This window comes from Pseudonaja textilis, chromosome 1, assembly GCF_049901715.1.
Source record: "Pseudonaja textilis isolate UNSWEBS1 chromosome 1, rPseTex1.2, whole genome shotgun sequence".
NCBI classification, from domain to species: domain Eukaryota; kingdom Metazoa; phylum Chordata; class Lepidosauria; order Squamata; family Elapidae; genus Pseudonaja; species Pseudonaja textilis.
In genome coordinates this window covers 153,702,798-153,730,053 of record NC_141990.1, presented here as the reverse complement: position 1 = coordinate 153,730,053, position 27,256 = coordinate 153,702,798, and the positions used below count along the sequence as shown (strand labels likewise).

General features: G+C 36.1%; 1 protein-coding gene across 9 annotated transcripts in view; it reads left to right on the top strand.

The window, feature by feature from the left end:
- The first annotated feature begins 19,193 nt into the window (after positions 1–19,193).
- The window catches only part of UGP2 (UDP-glucose pyrophosphorylase 2), a 28,970-nt gene continuing 20,907 nt past the window's right edge, over positions 19,194–27,256 (top strand). Inside the window, exons 1-2 of one of the 9 annotated variants that reach the window (XM_087919320.1) lie at positions 19,231–19,528; positions 20,175–20,391. Coding sequence is in view for 1 of the 9 variants with exons in the window: in XM_026712885.2 (XP_026568670.1) it covers positions 21,562–21,580 (19 nt within the window). In the remaining 8 variants the exon portion in view is untranslated. Of the gene's footprint in view, positions 19,529–20,096; positions 20,399–21,245; positions 21,581–27,256 lie in introns of those variants that run through there. The other 8 variants (XM_087919322.1, XM_087919323.1, XM_087919321.1 and 5 more) reach the window with 8 other exon arrangements.

The window sequence follows — 27,256 nt, the reverse complement described above, 5'->3', positions numbered from 1 at the left end:
AAGTACTGAGTACATATGCATGCTTATATGCTTCAGAGGTCCAATATTGTTCTCTGTACAATCCTTGTTTTATTGATTGCATGTAATATTCTAATTTTCTGAGATTGTGGATTTGGGATTTTCATGAGCTGTAAGCAATAATCATCTCAATTATGACAAATCACAGCTTGAACTATCTTGCTTTGCATGTAATGAGTCTATCTCATATATTAGTTTCATATATTAGTTTCACCTTTTAAGTTGCATTACTGAAATAAATGGACTTTTACACGATATTCTAATTTTTTGAGTTTCACCTGTACAATTAAAACATTAAAAGTTAAAATCAGACATTAAAAGCAAGGACACATGGAGAGAGTGGTGTGTGTGTGTGTGTGTGTGGAGTGGGGGTAAGTGGGATCTGTTATTACTCAATTAACCATTTCCATTGCATTCTTCCCCCACCGGGGCTCCAAACTGATTGGTTAGAATCAGGTGGTTAGAATGCAGTACTGCAGGCTAATTCTGCTGACTGCCAGATGCCAGCCATTCAATTCTCATCGGCTCAAGGTTGACTCAGCCTTCCATCCTTCTGAGGGTAATAAAATGAGGACTCACATTGTTGGGGGCAATATGCTGATTCTGGAAGCACTTAGGGCTGTAAAGCATTGTGAAGCGGTATATAAGTCTAAGTGCCATTGCTATTGCTATAGCTGTAGTCTGGCAAGAGTCTGTCTATTAGGGATAAGCAAATGAAGGATTGGACTTGATTGGATTTTGCTATGTCATTTTTGGGCTTGGGCCTAACACATAACCTTCTTCTGGGATTTTTCTTTTTCTTTCCCATTCTAATCTTATAAAAATCTAGTTGATTAGTAGTTGTTTGGATTTTTGCAGATGAGATCTTGTAAACCCCGGCTTACAGGCCTGAATTTTCCAGATAGTTCTCCAACTTCTTACTAGGCCAATCTTGTTTAGCTTTTTTCAAGATCATCCAAGTTTCCTAAGGTGCTTCCATTTTGGGCGCTGTTAAGTGCCAAGCTCAGCTAGTACTCAACTTACAACTACAACTGAGCCCAAAATTTCTCTTGCTAAGCAAGACAGTTGTTGAATGAATTTTGCCCTACTTTACAAACTTTTTTTACCACAGTTGTTAACTGAATCACTGCAGTTGTTAAGTTAGTAACATGGTTAAGTGAATCTGGTTTCTCGATTGACTCTGCAATCAGAAGTTCGCAAAATGTGATTACATGACCTTGGGATACTGCAAGCATCATAAATACATGCCAAATAAATACAAATCAGCTTAGTCAAAGCAACCACTGTCTTCAGCAATTTTATATTTTTTTTCCTCAACTAAGCCAATACTAGATCAACTATTTTTGAACAAAATTCGAGGTCTAGATATAACATGAAGTTTATTTTGGCAATAAATAATGTCTTACAACATTCCTCTTTTATCTTTAGTTGATTCATTCCTTCTTGCATAAAAGGACTCTAGCCTAGATTAGGTTAAACAAATATTGCATTAACTCATCCTGTTCTGCTGATAGTTTAGTCAGACTTTTCACTGAGAGAATTAGGTTTTTTTAAAATAGGGAAACCTCCCTATGCTTGCAGAATCACACTCCTCAAGGTGAAGTGAGTTTTCTATTTCTCTGAGATAAAGGCATTGTAGAAGTTAACTAGAACAGTTAAACTTTCACTCCATTAAACAACCTGGTGGTTCCTCAAGACTTTGACATAGAAAGAGACAGGAGGTTTTTAGATCTGGGAATTCACAAGGTTTAAACACAAGAGGAAAAGCATCTTTAAGGGTTATTGAAAAGTATTACATCCGGAAAATAGGAGGCAGAACAGGTGTGGAGTAAGCGTGCACTCAGTCATAAGTTATTGCTGGCTCTTAATATGATCATGCATCCTGGCAGACAACTGGACAAAGTGGTTCTCACATTTCTGATACAAAGCCAAGAGTAGGCATTTATATTCTGATATGAAATAGCTGTCATGGAAGAAGCATGGATGGCAAATATGGAATGGTAAGGAGGAAACCTTTGAAAATTACCCAGAAGAAATGTAGGAAAGTAATTATTGGCAGCTAAAATGGCAAACATAAATACTAGTCGTGGTTGAACATGGATGATTGGTTTCAATCCAAAGAAAAGGTGTTTAGCAATTGAATGTTCATTAGATTATGAGTGGCCCAGAATCCAAAATACTGAGAGAGCAATCCATGATAAAGGTACTGAAGAGGAAAGAAACATGCATAGGACTTTTTTTACTAATCTCAGAGAAAAACAGAGTTTAAAGTGGATCAAAGGTTTTATTTGTCAAAAGATCACCAGCAAAAACTAAGGTCAGCTAACTAGTTCATCTGACTGAACCAGAGAAAGAGGAAATCTTGTCACTTATATCTGTAAACCTTTCCTTAACTCTAGAAGTAATAAGAGTAGGTTCAGATAGAATTAGAGTAGTGCATGTATTTGTTAAGTTTAGATCACATGCTACACACATACCTAGAGTCGATTAGAACTGACATTTGGGTACCCCACAAAATGCTATCACTTGTACTTCTTAAACCCTGGGTTATGGGCAAGACAGGGAGAATAATTTGTGTGGGTATGCAGAGCAATTAGATGCTGTAAATCGTATTTCCAGAGCTTATTTGGAAAAGAACAAATTTTGTTGGTAGTTTGAATAAAAAGGGAAAAAATCTGTAACACTGTTTTTATACTGCTTGTTTCAATCAAATCCTTAAAATCCTCAAACTAAAAGGATTAGGCTGTTTAAGATCCTACAGCAAATGTAGACAAACTGTCCCATTCCAGAAGTTCTTGAAAGGCTCCTAATATCCTTCACATTTTCTTGGTTCACAGAGAGGCTGTGACTTCAAATTTGTTGACAGCTATACTGCTCCAAAAGTCTTCCATGCAGGTCTTCAACCATAGCTGGTCTATTGGCTATAATATCCTGGGATTATTAGAATTGGAGCCCAGCAACTTCTATAAGAACAGTTTCTCCACCACTCTATCAAGAACATTCAGTTTCTACTGAGAATTTACTCAGACTTTGAAAGCTGAAAGGCAGGCAACAAACTGGGCTCATTCATTCATTACACTACTTCTGGCTCCCACTGATGAGTCAAAAGAACAAGAGATACATTTGATAGAGCTCCAACCCAGCCTGAGCTGCATATACTGTAAATCCCACCAAATAGACATTTCTTTCTGACCTTAAAGAATGGGTGTCATTTATTTTTCTGCTTTTCTTTTTGGTTTCATACATTTTAACTTAGGCTTTTATATGCAGCACAAGAATCAGGCTCAAACATTAAAGTAGAACAGATCCTCTAATTCTGGCCAAATTAAATTATACTACTGGATGCAGCTGCGGTATTTTGGAGTAAATGTTCCTTATTAAAAAAATTTAAATATATAATTTGATGATCAAACTGATTTAGTTTTAAGTGAATATTTAAGGAGATGCTTTACGCAAAGGAAGTCTTTAGTAAATAGGAAGAGAAGATTGTTAATCCAGTTTTGTTTTGTTTTGTAGGAAAGGTGTAGGAAAATTTGGGGGAAAAGTAAATAATGTTTATAGGCAAAAGAATATTTGTTTCAATTTCCCCAAAAGAGTGTGATCAAATTGTTGTGTGTGATCAAATTGTTGAGTGTTTCCTATTATTAAATCATCTCCATTAATCTCTTCCAGCCCAAGGATTTTACATAAAATTAAAGTTAAATATAATATTTGGAAATGGAGTTACACTGACTCTATGTCTTTCTGCAGTCCTTAGAACCAGCAAATTGCTCATAGCCCTTTTGATTTCTTCTAATTTTAGAGATACATTGGAGGAACATTTAAAGCTACATTAATTTTGGGAGCCACAGAAGCAATTCTGGTTAATATCTTTGTTTTTTTTAAATACAGTGGTGTAATTAGACCTGGTTTTATAATATTTTGTTAGTATTCAGTTAGTAAAAAGAAGTAAAATGGCAGCAGTGTAATATGTAAGAAGTATCTCATATATAATTGTTAATTTAAATTGATATTGATTTAAATTCTGTGATGAAAGTAATTTAAATATGTGGTGACAGATAATTTTAGTGTCTACTGTAATTCAGGCTTCCCTGATTTATATTACTGTCTAAAAGAGGTTCAGTTCTTTTTGATAAATAGGGGGAAAGAACAAGCAAAAGAAAAGGAACATCTGATGGAAGAAAAGAAAAAGAAAAAACAGGAAGGAAAGAAAAAGAAGGAAAGTGCTCAGAAAAAGGTTTACATAATTTAATGTTCTATTTGTTATATTCTATTAATGTTAATACAATATAATAATTGAATAGATGTTATTAATCAGTAAACTGTAGCTAAATAAGATTAGTGGCTTGTTTACAATAATAGGATAGGCTTGTCTGACCCCTTGCATCTTTTGGAAAATGTCATTGACTTCAGCTTAGCTTAAAATTAAAGCGCATATAAAATGCCTAGCTATAAAGGGAAAGTGTCAAATAAAAAGCCAAACATTATTCAGTCATGAGTGCTTTTTGAAGATCATCCACATGCTATTTTTTTTTATATCTCTAATAAATCTTCAAGGATCCACATTAATCTTTGTAGACTCAGCTGCCACTGACTTTCATAAACCAGCCTTGCAGGAAGTACACACAAATCCAGCTATCAGGTTAACAAAAGAATCTCTGCTTAATTCTCTGGCTTCAAGTTTCATATCGGATTTTTTTTTCCAAACATGTCTTTAAACTCTTTTCCTATTAGATGTGCAAATCATAAGACTCAATCTCAACTAAAGTTTACAGTGCTCTGTGTTAAAGTTCCCACCTCTATCTCTTGGAAATTTTTAATGATTTTTATGCATTAGATTAATGCTTGTTTAAATCCAAATTACTACCAGATGAATGGCAGACATGTTCTTCAGAGGCTATCTGAGGTGACCTAAGATCACATTGTGAAGATGAGAGTTTTTAAGATTCCAAAACTAAGTTTAGGAGCTTGGCTTCAACTCTGAACTGGAGCCAACCCAAGTTTCTCAGCTTTCAGCTTGAAAGACAAATGCACAAGGAGATAAACATCTTATTAAACAGAGTACAAAAGTTATAGATGCTTAGTCGGCAATTTTGCGAATTAATTGAAAGATAGCGGAAATCCATTGTTAAAAAGGAAACTTAACTAATGGGTGAAAATTGTCAAAACAAAGCCATCATAATAAATATTTTGAATGAGTCAAATCTAAAGAAAAAGGAAAAAGTGAGTAAGAAAACAGTCTATTAATAAGAGTAATGATCTTTAAGCATTTGAGTCTACTTGACTGGAGTCCCTCTTTTGCTTGTTTTAATTGCTTGTTAGACTATTTCATATGTTGAGCTACTTTTAATGATGTATGACTACTTTTTTGTTGATGTTTTTATGATTGTTTCATGCTGCCCAAGGTCATTGTTTCAGCTGAGTGGCCTTATAAATGCTTCAAATAAACGAACAATCATTTACAATGATTCTTCCATTATTTTGCTTTCACACATTAAACATAAGGCAAAATATTTACAGCATGTCATAGACTTTTGTAACTTTCTTTCTATAATGTTGGAGCTTTATTCTTCAAAATCTTTCAGGAAATCATTTCAACTTTTTAATATTAGTACATCACTTTGAAAATAATAAGCAAACTGTGGGATCATAACATGTACATAGTAATAAGAATAATCTTTATTATTCTGGCACAACATTAAAAACCAAGTAAGCATTTTAAAATATAAACAGATGAATGGAAAAATTAAGAAGAGGCAGACAAATGGGCAGAAGTGAGAGGTCAAAAAGCATAGCAAAACTGAGTCAACTGGAAAATTAATGAACAACACTACCAGAAAACTCCTGCAGAAAAAGAGATAACCACATTAAGATTCTCAAGAGAATTTGTGGTTTATAAATTAAATAATTTGTGGAAAATTACAAATGACTTATGAATAAAAAATATCACCGCATGAGGACTTTGCAGACTCTCTGTATAAACAATATGAATATGGAAATGTAGTATTTGAAATTGTTTTTCTATTGCATGTACATGTACTTGTTGTAATGCTAATTACATAATATAACTTGTTGGAAATTTATTTTGTCATTATTTAATATTTGCTTATGTTTCTTCTCTCTTAAAATGCAAATGCATTCATGTGTATAACTTCAAGTGCAGGAATCAGTAAATCTGTTTAGCTTTTACAGAGGAAAAACATGTTTTGTTTTATCAATGCAGGTATTGTACCAGGTTACTCTTATTTCCTGAAAAAGATATCCTGGTTGTTTCCTGTGCAGAGTTGACTTTTCAACAGCATTTATTAAATTGCTGAGCTAAAGTTGTTCTGCAGTAAAATATCAACATGAAAACAATGAATTTCTCCAGCCGCAGACAGAACGAAGTAATTTTAAACAACTACAGTGAAAGAGCATGAAGGCTAATTTACTTTTAAATGCACATGTCATTGAATGAACTTGAAAACTGTCATTGAATATGGATTCTGAAAAACAATCCCTGATGAATTTATTTGTAATTTTGGGAGAAAACAGATTTTTTAAAAAATGAGATGTTCATAAAACTTAATAATAATAACCGCATAGGTGCACGTTGTTGGATAGTGTTACTTCCAACCAAACTAACTTGTTCTAGAAAAAGTGACAAGTCACAAGTATTTAACAGAATAACAGTTGGAAGGGACCTTGGAGATCTTGTTGTCCATCTCTTTGCTCAAACAGGAGACATTATACCAATTCAGACAAATGGCTGTCCAATCTTTTCTTAAAAGCCTCCAGTGATGGAGCACCCACAACTTCTGAAAGCAAGTGGCTCCACTGATTAATTGCTCTCACTGTTAGGAAATTTCTCATTTGTTCTCAAGGATGCTTCTCTTTTTGATTCGTTTCCATCCATCGCTTCTTGTCCGGCCTCCTGGTGCTATCCAGTCTGCTATCCACCAGCAAACTATTTCAGTTTAAACTATGCATTCTGCACAAATATAATTCCAGGATTTGTGGCTCTAGGTTGGATACATTAATCTTCTTGGTCTCTCTCTCTCTCTCTCTCTCTCTCTCTCTCTCTCTCTCTCTGTGTGTCTGTGTGTTGGACTAGATGACCTACAAGGCCCCTTCCAACTCTGTTACTCTGAGATAATCAGTAGCAGAATCATTACTAATGGAATAAGACTGAAACAGTGATTGTGAATTTTGTTGTTCACCTTCTTTAATTTTTTGTTGTTCCTTAAAGGCTTCATTTTGTTCCCAGTGCTTAAACATCACAATGAAGAAAAATCCTAACCAAATATTTAAATTTTTGTATTTTAAAGAAACCATTTAAATGTTATTTGAGACATTAGCAAACTAAGGACAGAGTAAGGAACCACTAGGGTTTAAAAAAAAACTTTACTTCAAGAGATTAATGAGTATTCTGATAAATAAAGTTGTCAAATTTAACTCTTTTTGTAGTTTAGAAGCTTGATAGATATAAAAAGGAACAACTGTATCACTTCTTCTGAAAGGTTTTTCTGTTATAAAAGGTCAACAAAGTATTTCATATGCATTAATTATTTCCATAAATAAATAATATATCTCTATGTTCTATTATAAAGAATAATAAATCAAATCTCTCTCTCATATACACAATAGAATTTCAATAGGTATGACAAAAAGGAATTTTATTATATTTTTATCTATTTAAATTTATTTTTCAACTCCAACTCCATTTTTCAACTCCAATGGAAGTTTATATACTCTGAAAATTATCACAAAAAACAGGTAGAATTAAGACATTAAAGGGACATACAAAGGGACATTATATGATATCCAATATAAGTTCACTACTAGTTATTAATTAACATATTATTTGCCAACAATGTCCCAGATAATTAAAAATGCACAAAGTAGGCTAAGCATTGCACAATTGTGGTAAAAGAGCTACCTTTACATTACTTGTACCTAAGATCTAATGTGATTTTTATTAAAGCATATCAATTTATATTAGCAATATTTATATTTTAATAGTATGAGGCATATATTTTTAAATCTGTTCAGGAGAATAATTATGTACTAACCTTTCCCAGGTCTGTTTTTCCTTCATGGTTTATATCCAACAAGGAAAAGAATGGTATTTATACATATGATATTACCATTTCTGCTGTTGACTGTAATTTATTCTCAAGATTTTTCAGATTCATGAGATACACTGCCCTATTCAGTACAGTTTAAGTGCAAGCAGGAATTACAAGCTAGTAGAAAACATCTTCCTGAGATGTGTATTAAATTTCATATATACTGCAGTTTCATTAAGAGGACTTCCTCCTCCTGTCATCTCTGCTATGTTGGCTTCCAAAGAAAAACATCACCTTTGTGGTGAAATTTCTACCTCGTTTTGTTTGCATTACAAAAAAGAAAGAAAAAAAGAAGCACTAAGTTACAGAACACAGGTAGCCTTGACATCAGGTTTATTTCCTCTCCTGCATTTATAAAGGGGCCAGTGATTATCAAGTTGATAATAAGCATTCTATTGTGGGTCTCTGGCATTCTCATTTTGAGAAATCCAATCATGACACATCTGGAAAATATCAAGTTGCAGAAAGCTGATGAACAGAATCCTTTCAGATTGGCTTTTGACGTGCTTGCAGCCATTTTAATGAGATGGAATTTTAAATAGCTCGGTAGTCAGGAGTTCCCTCAACAATGCTAGGTCCTAAATTATGAGCGCAGTTTTTGTTCTGTTTTGGAAACTGTGATCCCAACCTACTGCAGTGTGTAAATCAAAGATTACATGTAGCCCTCAACTTATGACCAAAGCACCAGACCTACGTGAGAGTTCTTACAACTGGAATTCAAAGTTACAATGGTCAGCCTCCCCTCCCCTGTGGTGGTGTGACTGCACTCTGAGGGCTCAGCAATTGGGCTACATTTATGACCATTTGCAGCATCCTGCAGTCATGTGACTGTGTTTTACAAAAATTTTCCTGAAAACTAGCATTTACTTCTGGCATTTGACAAAAATCGGCCCATACCGAACCACTGGTTTGGTTAACAACTGTAGCATTCGCTTAATGATCACTTAACAATTGCCATGGTTGCTTAGTGACCACAACAACAAAAAGACATAACATTGGATTGGATCTAATTCACGACCCTGATGGGCAAGGTCCATTACGGTTGTAACTTGAAGACTACCTGTATTCTTTTCTAACCATTAGCAACAGAGATATGTCAAATATCTCAGAAGAAGCATTCCCTAATTTCTTGAACTGTACAGATGATCAGGGATAGGGGACATACCGCAAGATAAATATAATGTAATCCAACAGTAAAGTTAGAACTAGTATTCCTGTCTGGATTGCCTCTCAAGACTCCCAGTAGAAGGAGAGTTGAAAATGCATGCAGAAATTGTGTAGCTACGTGGACAATTTCTATACAACCATTGTGACACAGTATAGTTGTACATTTTTGCATGAAAGCTCTGTGAGTGTGTGGGGGGGGAAGCAGATTACAAACTTAGCAAAGAAAAATTATGAGATGTAATATTCATCTCAGTTTGGAGGAAAACCTGAAGTATCAATGAGGTTTCTATTCACATTTTTGCTCATATTGACTCTTTTCAAAAATTGCAAATATATAAATAAAATCTGCAGATGAAACTTGGACTACAGACTTGAAGGACAACAGAGGACTTTTCATGGAATATTGGCAATGTTTCCAAGGCAAACAAGCAAAAGACAGCAATTCCTCCTGTCTCCATGGCACAAAAATATTTGCCAGCCAAGTCAACATTTATTACTATTTCGTAAAAAATACTTTCCTGAACATTGGGTCCAAATTTGACTATTAAAACTGTCATCCCTAGATTTATATAAAAAAATTGCTGAAGAAACCAAATGCAAGATTCAAATTACAAAAAAGTGCATCTGGCAATAACCAACTGTTACATCTGATTTTTTTTTCCTCCAGATTTTTTCCTCCCCACAATAAACCTTCATGAACTGATTTCTCGTAGGGCAATATGGTTCTCTGAAGAGTAACATAGATTCATATAGTGATTATTAAAATATACTGTGAAATGTACTGCCCTCTTCACATCATGGTTTATGAAGCTACATCCAAAGGTCACTGAAATAACATCCTCACTCCAAACAGAGATTAATAGCACTTGTGACCATTGTAGTATTTTTTGAACTGTGCATAGTTCACTTAAAAGCAAGATAAAAACATCAGCTGATATTGCTGCTTCACTGATACATTTTATACATATCATTCATTTAGGAGCATATATACCAGGGCTCAAATTCCCTCAGGTCTTAGCCAATTCACATGTCTCTCTACTCTTCCCAGCTAATTAAATGAGTACAGGTAGTCTTTGTTTAATGACTGTTCACAGTTAAAACTGATCATTTAAAGCTATAATTCTGACAATTATATCTCCACCCTCTCTACAAATTCCATGACCACACCTTGGGTGCCTGGCAACCAGTTCACCTTCATGGCTAGTTGCAGCATGTGACTTCAATTTAGAAGAGTTTCTGCCAGTCTCGACTTTTCAGCTGGTTTCCCATAAAAACAGCCATAGGAATACATTGATTAATTTAATGATTGTGATGTTTGCATAAAGATTGCCACAAAAACTGTAAAATCAGTTCTGGTGTGTGTGCCTCGACTTACCATCATCATGACTTATGATGAAAAGTCCAGACTCTGTAATGGTTGTAAGTCAAGGACTACCAGTAGCTAAATGGGTACAAAGCTAGTAACTATATTGAAATTTATGCAATTAGTGTATAGTACATAGTCATGAAAGCTACAGTAAAGCAAATAGACATTAAAAGTGGTAAAGGATCTACCCAGTGGTGTGACTCAAATAATTTAACAACCGGTTCTCTGCCCTAATGATTTCTTCCAACAACCAGTTTACCAAACTGCTCCAAAAGTTACCAACCAGTTCTACAGAAGCAAATTGGCCGAATTTGCTTCTCCACTGCATCTACCACCCTCCACTGCATCTACCACCTTTAGTGCCTATTTGTTTTACATAAATATTAAACAAGCTACAATTAGCTAGCATCATACATAGAACATATTGGGCAAACAAATGGTATAATTATAGAAAGTAAAATACCTATTTCAACTTCCGCTACAGAATAACTGCAAACAATTATCCTGGATCATTTTTATCAATTAAATTTTTATTATGGTTGTAGACCAGCATAAGGAGGATAGAATACAAACAATTTTAAAAGCTAAAGAATATGGAATACACCAGTTTAAAAACTTTACTGCTAGTCTCATGGGAATCTAACTACTAGCAGGAACAGCTTCCCTTATCCCTATTTACACTGGACAAACTAAAGGATGCTTCCCCGTTAAACAGCTGGAATCTCTGCTCACCAATGACCTACATTTTGCCACCTATGCTGTACTGATTCTTCGGATGAATTCACAGATGGAAGAAAAAGATGAGCAGGAACCTGATGGTGCAGTGGTGGGATTCAAAGTTTTTTACTACCAGTTCTGTGGGTGTGGCTTGGTGGGCGTGACAGGGGAAGGATACTGTAAAATCTCCATTCCCACCCCACCCCACTAACCTGCTTTCCAGCTCCGTTCTCCTGAGCAGGACAACAAAAGAAGATCCAGCCAATTAACTTGGACTCAGGAAGCAGAGAATAGATGGGGGTGGGGCCAGTCAGAGGTGGTATTTTCTGGTTCTCCAAGCCTCTCAAAATTTCCACTACCTGTTCTCCAGAACAGGTCAGAACCTGCTGAATACCATCTCTCTGATGGTGCCACATCTCCCTCCCATAGGAGACACAATCTCAACTATCAACCAATATGAACCTACCACTGTTGCAAAAATCGCCCACCCAGTCCCAGGTGTGCAGTGCCTGCGCTAAACATCCAAACAGGCAGCACTGAATCACTTTCTTAACCTGAAATGTTGTTGGATGGTTTAAATCTGCCAGGGATCCCTGCTTTAGTGACTTGCTCTCCCATCATGACATTATAGTGCTCTAGGACACATGGACTGTTGACAACCTATCATTAAACAGATTTCGTTCATCTTTGACCAAGGTGAAACGAGGAATAAAGCATGGAACAGTCAATTTGGAAATTTTAGTCATGAGAGTGAGTCTACCATTATTCTAAGCAGACAGTTCTGCATCTTAACAACTCTTACTATCAAACAAATTCTTCCCATTATTCAGCCTGAATTTTCTTATTTTAGTTTCACCCTGTTGAGCCTTGTCCTACTCTTGGTTTCAACAGAGAACAGAACAGATCCCTCTTGCCTCTGACAACTTTTTGTATATTTGTAGCTGCTCTCTTTGTAAACCACTTCTCAAAGGGCTTGGTTTAAAAATACATTTTATTAAAAGTTTTTAAAATAACATAAAAACTAACACAGACCAATACAGTCCAAACTTCAGACCCCTTGCTTTCCCAGGCCACTTATCATTCTAGTGGCTCTCCAGCTCACCTGCACCAACTTCTTCGTATCTGTTTTACAAGCAGAAGTGAACAAATTTCGAAGCAGCAGAAAGTACAATTAAATTACTATTTCCTCTGATTTGAACACAGTGCTTTTATTATAGCAATGCACAAGAAAACTAGATCGGCGCTTTTAGCGCCAATCTTGTTGTTTGCTAAAATTGTGTTGATGGTCAGTTAGTATTCCTAAATACTTTTTACATGCACTTCTGTCAAGGCAGGAATGGGTAATACCGCATACTTGCTGTTCTATATGTATACAGTAACTTGTATTTCTCACATTCAGACATCATCTTCTTGGACTTGGCGCAGTGTTGATGCTTGTTGAGGCTATTTTGAATTGTGATTTTGTTTTATTCCCTGAGGTTATTTGAAAATAAGTATCCTTCCCATTCCAACATTTGTGTCATTTACAAAGATGTTGAATGGTACTAGACAAGGATGGAGCCCTGAAAAATTCTATCCAATATTTTCCTCCAGAATGAAGCTGAACTAGTTATCAGAATTGTTTGATTGTACTTATTCAAACTGTTGCAAATCTACTGGATTTCCATACTATCTAGCATACTTGTATCCCTGTTGCTCACAAAATTATTCTTATCATGTTGCTGAGATTAAAATACATAGCACCCACAACATAGGCCCAATTTGCTAACCCAATCCAATCCAACCAAATCACATTGTGATTTACTATAATGCATGAATCCAGAACACAGTAATAATGTCTTCTTGAAAATTTCATTTGTAGCCACATTATCAAAATACTAGTAAAATTTTATCTGGAAATGCAAACATAAGAAATATTTTGCAGATGTTATACCATCTTCCAGGTTACACCTGTTATATCTAAACACAAAAACTGTTCCTACTTTAATTCAACTGACTTCAAAGAAGTTAGCTCATATTCCACACAGGGAACATTAGACAACTTCTTTTAAAAAGATATACTTTTTCCATCTTACATATTTAAATATGCAATCCTGAATATCTCTTAGACCCATATTCAATTATTCATTATTGTACTTTATATTAATGGTAATAGACTCTGAAGCACACAGATAATCTCTACATAAGCATATGCCCCTCAAAGCTCCTGCTATTTTTAGTTTCAAGAAGAACATCTGAGAAATGTCTTAAGTAACATCAGGAATATAAAATATAGTTCACATAGTGAGCGGGGTTCAAGGACGTTAAATGTCACAGGATTAAGACAATTTCTTCTTAAGGCAAATAACACCACGTCCCTGGCAACTTCAGTACCTTAGATTAAAGAAAACAGTTCTCAAATTTCTTTCTTCCCTTTTGAATTCCACTTAAATGTCATACTACAGCCATATATTGCACTGAATCATAGTCTGGTTTGATGGTTTAGTTGTGTGTGTTATGAAAATCTAGTCATTTGTTCAATAAACCACAGTTAAGCAAATTGTGTCTGAGCATGGTATGCTAACCCAATCTCTCTCTCTCTCCCTCCCTCCTCTCTCTGCATATTGATTTAATGAGCAGAGGTGCCATGTAGCATGGTCTAAATAATATAGGTCTTGTTGATAAATGATTTCTGGGGCCAATGGAATGTTCTTTTTTAAAAAATTAATTATATTCCTGGCATTATTTCTTTGAAGCTCTTAAATATGTCAGAACCTAATACATTAGGACTGTGAGGAATAATGATGCATCAAATGTGTGTATTTATTTTTTAAAAACTGTTTCACATATACTTTAAAATATAAATAACTACAAAGACTTTTTGTAGCTTTGTATGTATCACCACAGTCCCATGCAGTACTCAGTGAAGTGGAAAGAAGAGCCAGCTGTTGTTATTTTTAACATGACTAGTTCATTTCTATTTCTCACCAATCACAGTAGCTTAACCTTTGGGACAGTATGAAAACCACTGAAATGAGTGGAAATTATATTTTTAGATACAATTTAAAACAAAACATTTTCTCCTTCCGGGCAACTTTTAGGAGAGAACTTATATTGTAACTAATACTACTTTGTATTTGTTAACACCCAATTTGTGTGCAGGAAGGTTTTCTCTTTCTACCAGTCAATTTAACGGTACAGACGCAGTCCTGAAATCAGCCATTTTGCTCCTGCCCCTTTGCCTGAATTAGAAAACATGTGGCTACATTAACAGTAATTATAATAAAAAGCAGCTACATGCATTACCAATTTTGAAACATATCCTTCTAAGGATTCTTCCTCAAAACATTGCATTACATAACTCATTGAAGTGAGCCTTCCTCAACCAGGGATTCTTCAGATCTTAGACCTCCTGGTCAGCATAGTTCCTCTATATCAGTGGTGGCTAACCTTTTTGGGCTCTCGTGCCGATAACTGCATGCGTGCTTGCCTGCTTGTGCTTGTGTGCCATCACCCAGAAGGCAATGCGTGTGGGCCCCCCATGCCTCCTGCATATGCGGTGCAACCCGCAACCCGTGCTGTGCATGTGTGCGTGACCCCCCCACCGTTGCATGCTTCCGAGCATGCGCAAATGTCTCCTGCATGCCACACCGCTGTGCATGCGTGCCAGATACCCGACAATCAGCTGGTGGGTAGGTGGCGCGCACGCATGTGCTGTAGACCTTTTCTGGGCGAGTACTCGTGTGCCAGCAGTAATGGCTCTGCGTGCCATTTCCGGAACGTGTGCCATAGTTTCGCCACCACAGCTCTATATTCTTTTAATGGGTAAAAATCCATTGTAATCATATAATAACAAGTTGGAAATGAAAGAACTATCTACATTAGTGAAGGCAGAGAAGCTTTTACCCATGTACTTTTTCAATCTAATTATGAGGCAGAGAAGAATCGATATATCAATCACAAGGTCTATTTTTTTTATTTTTACTGATTGCTGTTGATAAGAGCATTGCTTTATTTTGTTCTTTGATCTGAACGAAGAGGAAAGCAATTATTATTAAGTCCTACTTTTCCTGATAACGAAAATTCTTGGCTACATTTTAACAGACATTTATGTCATAAACATAATGTATTTCTCTTCAGTAATAGAAATAAAGCATGTGAGATTACAGCAAAAACTAAAGCCAATGTATACACAGAGGGCAGGTCTTTGGGAGGCATTATGCATACCGCATAAATTGCTAAGTAAACATTATAATATTCTACTCTTCTCTAAATGGAACTTCCTCCCCCCAACAGACCAGAGATATCCCATTTTTATTACTGAATCAAGTGGACAAAAGAATTGACATTTGTTTCTCATCCACCTATCCTCTCTGCAGCTGCAATGTTTTCTCAGACAGAATAAGAGCCTACTTTCACAACTCTAATTTAGAATATCACTAGTATCATGCATGTACTGTTGGTACTGATCCATATACCTATCTGGACAATGTGGGTTTTCTTTTCCCCACGAATATGGTATTGCTAATTGCTAATGCAAGTTCTATTGATATACCCAGTGGTGGAATTCAATTTTTTTTTTACTACCGGTTCTGTAGGCGTGGCGTGGCAGGTGTGGCAGGGGAAGGATACTGTAAAATCTCCATTCCCACCCCACTCCCAGGGAAAGGTTACTGCAAAATCCCCATTCCCTTCCCACCCCACTAACCTGCTTTCCAGCTCCATTCTCCTGTGCAGGACAACAAAAGAAGACCCAGCCAATCAGCTGGGATTTGGGAGGCAGAGAATAGATGGGGGCGGGGTCAGCCAGTGGTGGTACTTTCTGGTTCTTTGAACTACTCAAAATTTCTGCTACCAGTTCTCCAGAACTGGTCAGAACCTGCTGAATACCACCTCTGGATATACCCCCCAAATGGGTGTGGATAAATAAACAATGGTGATTGGATTGTCTAGGCATTCCTTGTTATAATTAAGCTATATTTAATGTGCTATGCACATGTGTTTTAAGTGTGAGGCAGTTCATGATGTTCACCTATGTCTTATTTAATAAATCACATAAAACTTGAACTAGACAGCATCAGAAATAAAGACCTCTTTTAAGGAGCAGTATCAGAAAATGATAAAAAGATTAGAATCTTGATATTGCCATTGCTAGCCTTAAAATACTGTGTTTCTTATTCTCTATAATAAAAGTGGCTGCTGTAGTTCCATAAAAATACTACTGCAGTTATAGAAATGTTATTTGAGAGTATTAATGGTTTTTAGACAGTATTATTTATTTATAATTCCACTAAATAAATAAAAATATTGTGAAGAGCAATGTAGGATATATATACTGCCAAAGGCAAAGTGCAGGAAATAATTATGGATGCATAAATGGGCAGAATCTAGTCTGCAAACACTCCCTCCCTTTTAGGTTACAAAATTCAGGTGGTTTATGAAGGAAGGTTTTTTTTACACACTTCTTTTTGGCTTTTTTCTCTTTACCTATCAATTTACATGTGTATGTATTTCTGAATGTGTTTATTTATAGGAAATAACAAAGAGAAGCATAAAAATTTAAAAGCAAAACATTTTGATTTCCATCTTCTTCAATTTTTTTTAACCTATTTTATGCTGGAATTAGATCCTGTATTTTCTTTTATTTTCTTTTTTTGATATGGTTGTAAGACTAATCAATGAACTACCTATTGCTAGTACTACTTCAACAGGCCTTAGCATGGATTATCATATTGACATCCTTCCTCTACCAATAAATGCCCACCCCTCTAGGAATATTTCTTCTCTGCTGTTTTGTAATTCCCACATTGACTCCAGATTCTTTTTGATTCACAAAATATTTTGCCTTCAAACTTTCATATTTGTTTCATTAGTCATTCTGGAAAAGCTATTTTTTCATATTAACTATTTCCTTTTCAGAATTTTCAAATTCTGTTTGTATCTTAAATATTTCTTGTATACTTTGAATATTTGATGTATAAACACATTTCAAATTTCTGTTGATTCTGTAAGACACGGAGATAAAATTATTGCTAGGTGCTTTGTATTGTTTTGGATATTACCACTTTTGAAAATCAGTACCTAGTTTCTTTGATGGCATGGATTAGGCAATTACATTTTCAAAATACTGCTGGGACAAAATGCTTATTGACCTTTAAAAAAGGTCAACTTTCTACAGAATAGATTGCTGCACTGATAACTCTTGGACCCTGTTCAAAATCTTGACTTTTAAATATAGTCATGATTTATAGCTGCTCTTGACTTTCAATGTCCTTTATCAGTTTGGCACAAAGCCACCCAGTCATCTTGTAGGGGAGATGGGTGGCACAGAAATTTAATAAACAAACAAAATGCCTGAATGACTGCAAACCTTGACACATAAATCCTCAGCCGAGTTCCTTCATATCTCTGTTGGCACCTGAGATATGATGGTTAATTATCAAGGAAGGCAGTTGTGCTTTTTAAAGCAAGGAACTCTGAGTTTGACATGTTCTATGCTGTATTCACTCTGTTTTTCATGTAAGGGAGAAGGCTTTTTGTTAAAAAAAAAATGCCCGAACTTTTCAAGTTTTAACTCAGCCTTCTTCTACCTGGGGTAGCGGTGGAGTGGACCACTGTTCTCAGACAGAACTGCAGAAGATTATTTAGGTCACATCTGAAAGTAATTTTCAGTATTGTAAATGCTTTCATGGCTGTGTTCCACTATTGTGAAGTAGTGGTTAAATATGGGAAAAGCCCCAGGAATATCCAAGATTTAGTCTACCTTCAAGAATGCAAATATAGTGAGTTTGGGCCAACCACTCTCTTACTATAACTATCTTATTTCATGTAGTTGTGGGAAAAACAAGGTAAGTGCCATGAATTTGCTGAACAAGAGATCGGATGTAAATCAATCACATATTTATATTTTACTCATTATTTTACAACCACAATAAATTATATCAAAGCTTACCAAACAGTCTATAATTGTATCAGTCATGTGGTTAAGAAATCAGTTTAAGCCTGTCCATCGCTATACAAAATAAAAAATAAGATTGTATAGAGATGAACAGGCTAACAATGAAAATAAAAGACAGAGAAGATTCAATGTATTATAGGGCCTGATATGCGTGGTTTAGAAATAAAAAGAAAATAAAATGGCAATCAGGAAAAGAATGAGGGAATATGTAAATATGTAAATATACCATGAAGAAGATTGATATGTAAGGATAAAAGATATTGATTTATAGCAAGAGTAAGATGCCATGGTAAAGGAGTAAGTAAATACATATACTGAAAAATGTGAGGAGATGCAAAAGATGTCTTGATGTTGATAACAATGTATAAAGTTTTATTTTATGTTTTTAAAATTTGAAAACTTAATAAAAAATTATTTTAAAAAAAGAGAAATCAGTTTAAGACGGGGCTTAGTCCCAATCCACAATTAAGTTATAGTTTAGCATATTGGGTGAACACGGCCAACGTAACAAAGATAAATAAAATCCGATATTCACAATATTCGCGAACTCTTATTGCCTTCATTGGGTACATATCAGTGTCTCCAGTCAGAGTCGAGACCAAAGCGGTCCAAAACAACGGGACCACCACATTCTTTAAGAGCATTAGCGGGTGTTTCCCACAAATTCTCGTCCTTTAGTCACTTCAACGGGAGATCGCCGCTGCTCCCGGAAATGAAGGCGCAGTGCACACCTCGTAGCCTGAAACACAATCGAGTCCCTATCATTTTGCGAGCACGCGGCTGCAACGGAAAGATCGCCGTTTTTGGTACTATAACCAAAAGCGGGAGCCAAAAGCAACCAAATTACCCAGTAACCCTCCTCTGGCATCTTCCTCGCCGTGCGATTGGCGGCTGCGCTTTTAAGGGCAAACAACGACGCCTGTGTTTCATGCAGCGCTTCCGTGTTAGTTCCCTCCGCCTTGAAGCTGGCAGGTTAAAAGGAAGTCGTGTAAACTTGCTGCAGCCGCGGCTGATTTTCCTCCCTCCTTGAGGCCCACTGCTGGAGCCCTGACGTGAGTGGGAGGAGAGACCAGACCAGAGCTGTTGTGAAATACACCGTTTTTTTTTTCTTTCAAAAAGCCCCCCACCCCACCTCACCACCACTTTACTTTGCCAGAATTGAGCTCCCAAACCCCGCCCCACTCCCCGGCCCAACCCCACCGCCCGAGGAAATAGGTGGGTAATCTATGCTGGTTTGGAAAAGGAGGGGGTGGGGGAGTAGCTGCTCCTGCGGCCCTCTTGCCTGGCTTTGTCTCTTAAAATGGGGATTGCCTCGAGGAGGCCTCTCCTTGATTTTTTTTTTTTTACCGGGAACTGGGAATGGTGCGCGCCAAGGCGCGCTCCACCGCCAGTGTTTTCAAAGCAGCTGGTGCGGGGTGGTGGTGATGGTGATAAAAATGGGAAAGCGGCCTGAGGGGAAAATAACGCTGCGGTGACATGATGTTAGTCACGTCCTTCTCTGAAACGTTCTCTAAAAACTCGAAATCCTTCTCTTCTGCTTTCTCCCATTCCTCGCGTTTCTCATTTAATGGAGGCAGATTTTAGGCCCCGGCTTCTTGTTGCTTTTTCAACTTTCCCCGGCGCCACACCCAACCTCCCTCCGTTTTCTTTCCCCATCCGGGCCTTGCTAATGCTTCCTGGGGGTGGGAGGTAAATAGAAAATCGGAAACGGTGCTGATAGAGGCGTAGAGCATGCAAGCGTGCTAAAAAAAAAAAAAGTTTATTCCCCCCCAATTCTTTCTAGCTCGTGGAGGGAGTAGTTGAAGCCCTGCCTAACAAAGGCTTTACAGGACTTGTATTCCTTTTTGTCTTATTCTGAAAGCATTGCAACTCCAAAGGGACTCTTGCCTGAGCCAAAGAAATAAGCAGGACAATTCTGATTGGTACTTGAACTGGAGACTTCCAGGAAATCCTAAGCCTTCTGGCGAGTTGAGGGTGCATACCTAGAAGATGCATTGGAAAACTACTGTTTTTGAAGACCCTGGGAGTCGAATTTCACTTGAAGGGCTCCTCCTGCTCACTGTCATTGCTTTAGGAAGGTGAGAGGTATGCCTTCCCTTTTATTCTGGGAACTGAAGAACACATAATAGTGTGCTTGCAAGGTAGAGTGATCGACAAAATTGCCAAATGCATTTTAGCATGCATGGTGAGTAAATGGAGCCAAAAGTGGGTATTCTGTAGAGTGCTCCAGATCTGTCTGCTACAGTGGCCATCTTTTTGAAAACTTTGAAAGAAAAGCTTAAGCACTGCAACAAAACAAATGCTTAAACATTTTTACAAATTCATACGATCTTACCTTAAGCTTATCAGAAATTACACCCACTCAATCCATGGAAGCAATGAGGAATAGCATTGCAGCCCTAACATTCAAAAGCAGCTGAAGCAAGGCAGAAAAGAGAAGAACAAAACACCAAAAGCCAATTTCTTTTATTTATATTTCAAATTTAGAAATTGCTTGTATAACTCAGAACAAATTCCAACACTTCTTTAAAGCTAAGAGCAAGAAAAAAGAAAAGGGGTCCAAGTCTGATCTACCCCCCCTCCCCCCCTCGGAGATGAAAATTGGAAGTTGTAAAATGAAAGGAGCCTCTCTTCCTACAGAGACTGCTTGAGGAAAGCAGCCAGCATCTCAGGGAGAGGGAGAGAAGGCAAGAGTAGGTGGTCCTAAGGAAACCCTGCCTTTTAAAGGAAACCAGTGAATTCCCAGGAAAGGAGGAGCTGTGGGGTGTGGGGTGGGGTGAGCCACTCTCATCTCTGCAGCAGCCGGGCGTTTCCGTGGTGGAGAAAGGGGAGGAGAAAAGGGTGGTGGTGAGGCACAGTTTTTGATCCTCCTCTTTCATTGATGAAATTTAAATCCTTAGGTTTTTTACCTTGAAGACAGTTTCTCGGGGTCATTTATTTCTGAAGATAGGTATAGGAAGAGAGCAGGGAACAATTGGGGATAAAATCCTGATGAAAATCATTTTTTAGAGGGTGGGTAGCTAAGATGACTATGACTAGGACTTTTATTTTTTTCTAAAAGAATATTCTGTTGATATGTAGATTTTGAATAACAGTGAGGGAAGAATCTGCTACATCAGGAGAGAAGTCACTAAAAAGAAAATAAAGCTCTTATTTTTCTGAGCTTTTCTGGCATATTCTGAAGGAAGTGGTGTCTTAATTTTTCTATATTTATACAAGAAGAGTGTTTATTTTCATAAAGATACAAAATGTCATCATTTGCAAAAGGTAAGTGTAAGCATGTTAAGTTCTGTAGTGCCAGAAACTGCATAATGTTTGTGGCTCTCTGTGTGTTTTTTAAATAGAGCTGTGCTGTGGCTCATAGGCAGCCACTGAGGTAGGATGGTAACAATCAGAGGGTGTTTAAAAGGGGTATCAGTTGGATTAAGTCAGCAATTCTCTTGTTTTGAGGGTTGCTTAGGTGATAGCAAAGCACTGCCAGTCTACCATTGTGTGTGTGTGTGTGTGAGAGAGAGAGAGAGAGAGAATGTGTGGGAAAGGGAATCTGTGTTTTCTTCAAATGTTAAAAAAAGACTAAAACTAGACTGAGGCAGTTGGAGCTGCTTGCCCTCAGTCTGGTAATTTAAAGAAGGGTAGGTACTGAGTAGCTTATCAGCTGGCCTCCTGTTAACATATTGGTGACATAAGTGGTTATTAAAGCTCCATTTCTCCTAGGTATTTTATGACTGTTCATGCCTGTGTACGTGGTTTGAAAGCCCTGTATTGTGAAATTGCCCACAAGCAAACATTTTAGCTTGATGACTGATGCATTGCTGTGACAAGGAAATAATTTAATAGTGTGCTTGTTTCACCGAAGTAATCTCATCTCTGTTTTATGCCTCAAACCAAATATATGAAGCCTTCAGTATTAGAAAGGAAAGTGCGTAAACTTATTTCAACTAGGCAACATACAGAAAACCAGGTGGCAGTTTAGTTCTGAGTACTACTATATATCCCAGTGGAGTGAATATACCTGGTGGATTATAAATACAGAATCTTTGTAACGACTGAGCGAAAGGGAAAGCATAGACATAACTGACCCTTAAAATAGACTGCTTGAAAGTGATCTAATGAATTCTGCACAGCAAAACAAAAACAGCCCCCCATTCCAATAAATGGTATTTTAGCATTTGGTGTTGCTATTTTTTAAGTCCAATACTGGAGGAGGCCATTTTGTATAAAAATGGATTTCATTATGTTTTCTAAAAGTGTCTGCTTTATAATACAATATGCCTCACTTAAAAGATAGTCTTGGTTGTAGATGCTATTTTTTATATTTCTCCTAGATTCATAGGTTATTCGTGTTGTTGTAAACAGATTAAGTATTAGTAACTGCTAATATAAGCTTAAACTTTTGTGGCCAGAATGTAACAAGGCACTTTTTTGTACTATCTAGCATTTTTAGTGGAAGGTCACTGGATTTTCTTTTTCTTTTTAATGCATTTAAATGTATGCAATATCTTACATGCTTTTTTTTCTTTTGTTACTGCGAAATAAAATGGTGTTCTTCTTTTGCCTCCCAAATTTTGGCATACAGTTTTAGGATGAATTGGGGTCATGGAAAGGGATTTATTACACTACAGCTTTCTATCCTTTGGCCAAGCTTTTCACATTATCAAAGATAAGCTTTGCCAGAAAATCACATTATCACTTAGCAAATCTAGGCCACTCTAGTTAGGTTAAAACTAAAAAGTGTTGTATATATGAAATAATTTTATTTTTTTATATACACCGAATAAAAAGATAAATCTAAAATACTTAAAGCTAGTAGATATGCTGGATTTTTCCCCAGATGAATGCATTCAGGTTTAATGCTTGAGTATTTAGGTAATGGGCCTGAAAGTTTATGGTCCATGTATTTCTATTATTAACAGGAAATTTTTAATTTCTTATAAATTGCTAAAGCAAATTATGGAGGTACATGGTAGAATTTCTAAATCCATATACTGTAGATTATAACTATATATTTTAAATGGGTGAAATAAAACTATTTCAAATGGAATTCAATTAAAATAGAATGAAGTATATTGTTGAAAGCCTGTCCAAGAGAACTTGGATTCTGTCCTAGTCTACAGCAAACAGACACGCTATCTGTTTAAATAAAAACAAGGAAAAAGGATAGTAGTACCACCTAATTATATGTAAAGTAGCTTACTGGATCCCAGTTTCAGATTCTTTACCATGAGATATTGTAAATACAGCTATGATCTTTGTCATGTTCCTTACATCTCTTCTAGATACATACTTTTCCCCACTCCTCCTTGGGTATCCCTCGGCCCCAGATAGATTCTGTAGTTTTAATATGCGAAGATGTGTTTTTCTACCTACTTACTTAATAATTTAAATAAAATTTAGAGCAGTGACATAGAACTTGATGTGACCAGATTTCAGCTCCCACCAGTCCCAATTAGCACGAATCATGGCAAAAGATTATGGTAATTGAAGTCCAGCATACACATTTAATCCAATTTTGGGTTATCTGTCCCCAGTCTGACCCAAACATTTTTAGAGTGAAACTAGATGTATGCTTTCCTTTCTCTAGCCTCACCATTGTTTTTTCTTTCTCTATCCCCCATCCACCCCCACCCACCCCTACCCGTCTCATATTGTGATTCAATACCTTTCCTTTAAGGTACACTTAAAATCACCATAGAGTCAGAAGCATCACCCTGTGCTGTGTTTTTTTTTTAATAATCTGGGACTATAAACCAGGCTGATTAGCATAGTACTGCAGTACTTGTAGTACTTGCAGATACTGTAGATGTTTCATTTCCTTCTCTTACAGGTGTGAATGTAAACAAAAGTTTAATGCAACGAAGTGTACAGTTTTGCTTAGTGGGAAAACAAGGTTCAAAATGGACTTTGAGAAAGGCAGAGTTGTATAATAAGTAGTTTCTTTGTTCACAATTTATTTGTATTTGAAAGCAGTAGAAAGGTATTTTATTTCATTTTAACTAAAAAGTCAAGGTAGCATAATTCTTTCGTGTCCAATTTCATATTGATATTATATGCCTCATTTCAGGGTAAAGAATGGCACTAAAAGCATGAAAATATCTTGCACTTTTGATTGGAGCCATACTGCTTTGCTATCCAGTTGACTGTTAGAAATATCTTCAGAGTTTCAGCTGTGGTGCGAACTGTGCCAGTTCTTTCCTTATGATCTAGAAATAGATAAAGCAGACTGAATGTGGATCTCTAAAAGAGACAGAAATCTTTTATCTTTCTGTGTTTCACAGCTTTATTATTTATTTCAAAGTTAGTTCTTGGAATGGAATGTCTGGTCCTTTTCCTTTTGTTTTATTCTCAAGAGCTTGTTACTAAATGTAGGATGGTTAGAGAGTTCTTACCTTGTTTGTTGTACCTGAGCTCCACTGTCTGAGTGTAAAACTAGGATGTAGTTTTTAAAAGACGATATTTTATTGAGTACAATGTTAACTTTTGCAATAGCTGTGATGAAGCAAGTCTTCCCAGATTTGTTCAAGCTTTTTTACTTGCCTGCTTCACTACATTTGCTAACCCTTTCGGGCAATGAGGGCGTCATCGTTTTATTGCTACATTGGAAATGAGATATGCAGTTGGCAAAAGCAGTAGGGAAGGCAAACTGTTGAAACAAACCTCATTCTAAGATCGTTTTATCAGGTGGTTGTAACTTCCAAAGTTATTTTTGTGAGAATGGGGCATAAATCTGTTGTGTAGCTACTAAGAAAAAAAGCTGGTTCTACTTATAATGAAATTAAAAGACATTTCATTATCCGGAACAAAACTAAATGTATTCACTGTGACATCTGCAGTTGAATTTAAATGTTTCTTCTCTAAATTGGGATAGATTTACATAATATACTTTATAGGTGTTTCCCCTAACAGTTTTAAAGTATGACTATAGCAAACCTGCTTCCAAACCTTTTTAAGCCTAAGATATCAACCTTTCGCAGCCCAGAAGCAGGAAAGATTGTTCAACGCCCATCATGTCTAGCTATCTTGAGAGCCGGAAATCCAACAAATCTGGAAGGCATCATCTTGGGGAAGAAATCTATCTTTATAATGAGGAACATTATAATGAGGATGATTCATTAGCATGTGACCCATGCACTCAATGCAGTTAAAATATTAAGCAATTGTATTTTTGCAATCTGAAAACAGTCTGACTATTCCAGCCTTGATATTTATTAAGTTTCAATTTTGATTATTAGTATATAATTAGTATAATAATTATTGTTATTTTTAAAACTAGTTATTAGTTTTAATAACTGATTTAAGTGGCAGAATGTTGTAGGTAGAGATTTGCATAGCATTTATTATTCCTACACTTTCAGTGTTAACTGTGGCACACACAGAGTTATATATAGAGAACTAATAAAATATGCCTTTTGTTTTGTGAAGATTAACTTGTTGAATGAAAGTGCTACTTTGATAACAAGGCGCTCTACCTCTATTGTTACGTGAGTGGAGCTTTTGTGGAAAGCACTTCTTGATAGGTTCTTTTTGTATTTTTTTATAACTTTTCATCTTCTCTTGTTGGTCCATCAAACCTCTGGAGCAGATTCCAAAGACTGGAAAATACGGCTTTATTCCCTTAGTATAAGTACTACTCCATTAGTTCAGTGTAAGAACTGAAGAAGTGAATGTCTTCAAGGAAAAACAAAGAAAATCCAGTTGCCTTTTGAAAAAGCCCCTTTGGGACAACCATGACTTGGATGACTGAGAATCTCCATAGACATTAGTGTAACTTTTTTCTTAGCAAACAAGAAGCATTGGTTATAAACCATGGTGTTGTTTATATTATCATTATCAATCAGTTTCCAAGAAAGTTTAACTTGGATATGTGCTACTTGAAGAAACCTAAGAATTTATGATTGTGTGAAGGAACAGAGGATTTTTAATGTAGAACATTAGGTACAGAACTTTTGAGATACTACCATTTTTTAGCCTTTTTAACAAAGCCACAACAGGTTGATATTAGTACTGTATTGTAGAAGTCTGATCACTTCTTTTTAGGCTAATACATTTTAGTGTCTTCAGATGCAACCATCAAATACATTGGAGTATGATGAAGTAAGCTGCAAGTCATGAAAGCTAATGTCTTTTAATTAAATTTATTGGTCTGAAAAGGTGTCAGATTCCTAATGTTGGGATACTGCAGACTAACATTCTTTTCCTACAGTGTTTAACATTAAGTATTTAGCTATATAACAGCTACTTCTTGCAACAAATTATTCTCACTTTGGTCAGATACAGTGGAAAATCACTGTTCTTCACATCTATACAAAATCCATAGATTCGTGCCTAGTTTTCTGTTACCAAGTTTGAAGTTTCTTTATAAATGACAGTCCACTCATGTTACTATGAATTTTTTTTCTAATGTCCCTTCTCTTCTTTCCTAGCTGCCAGTAGTAGATTCAGTTTAAAATTATAAAACATGATTATAATGCTGATTGTGTTAGGTGTATGCTTGGGTCTAAAACATAGCAAAAGAAAAATAACACAATTAGGCAATATACAAGCAAACTGGGAATTTATTACTTAAAAACCTCTTCAATAGAAATATCATCTCCGCCCCCAAAAATTTATAAATAGACGGGTATGGTATCCTGAATTACATAAAGGTTCTCTGATTTTTTTCATTATTCCTGCTTGCTTTCAGGACATAAAATTCAGCACTGTAGCCTTCCATTCTGTTATAATAAATGTATTATGGTATCTTGTAAGAGCGAACTGAATATTTTAGTAGGAAAATGGCTAGTACAAACTATATGACAGAATTGAAATAGAAAAAAATATTATTTATAAACATTAAAGAACATTGTTAAGCTAGTTAAAACTATTTACAAATAACTTAAAAATGCTTTAGGCCATTATTGAAAAACCTGGAAATGCTTTTATACTGAACTGGAATAGTCTTAAAAT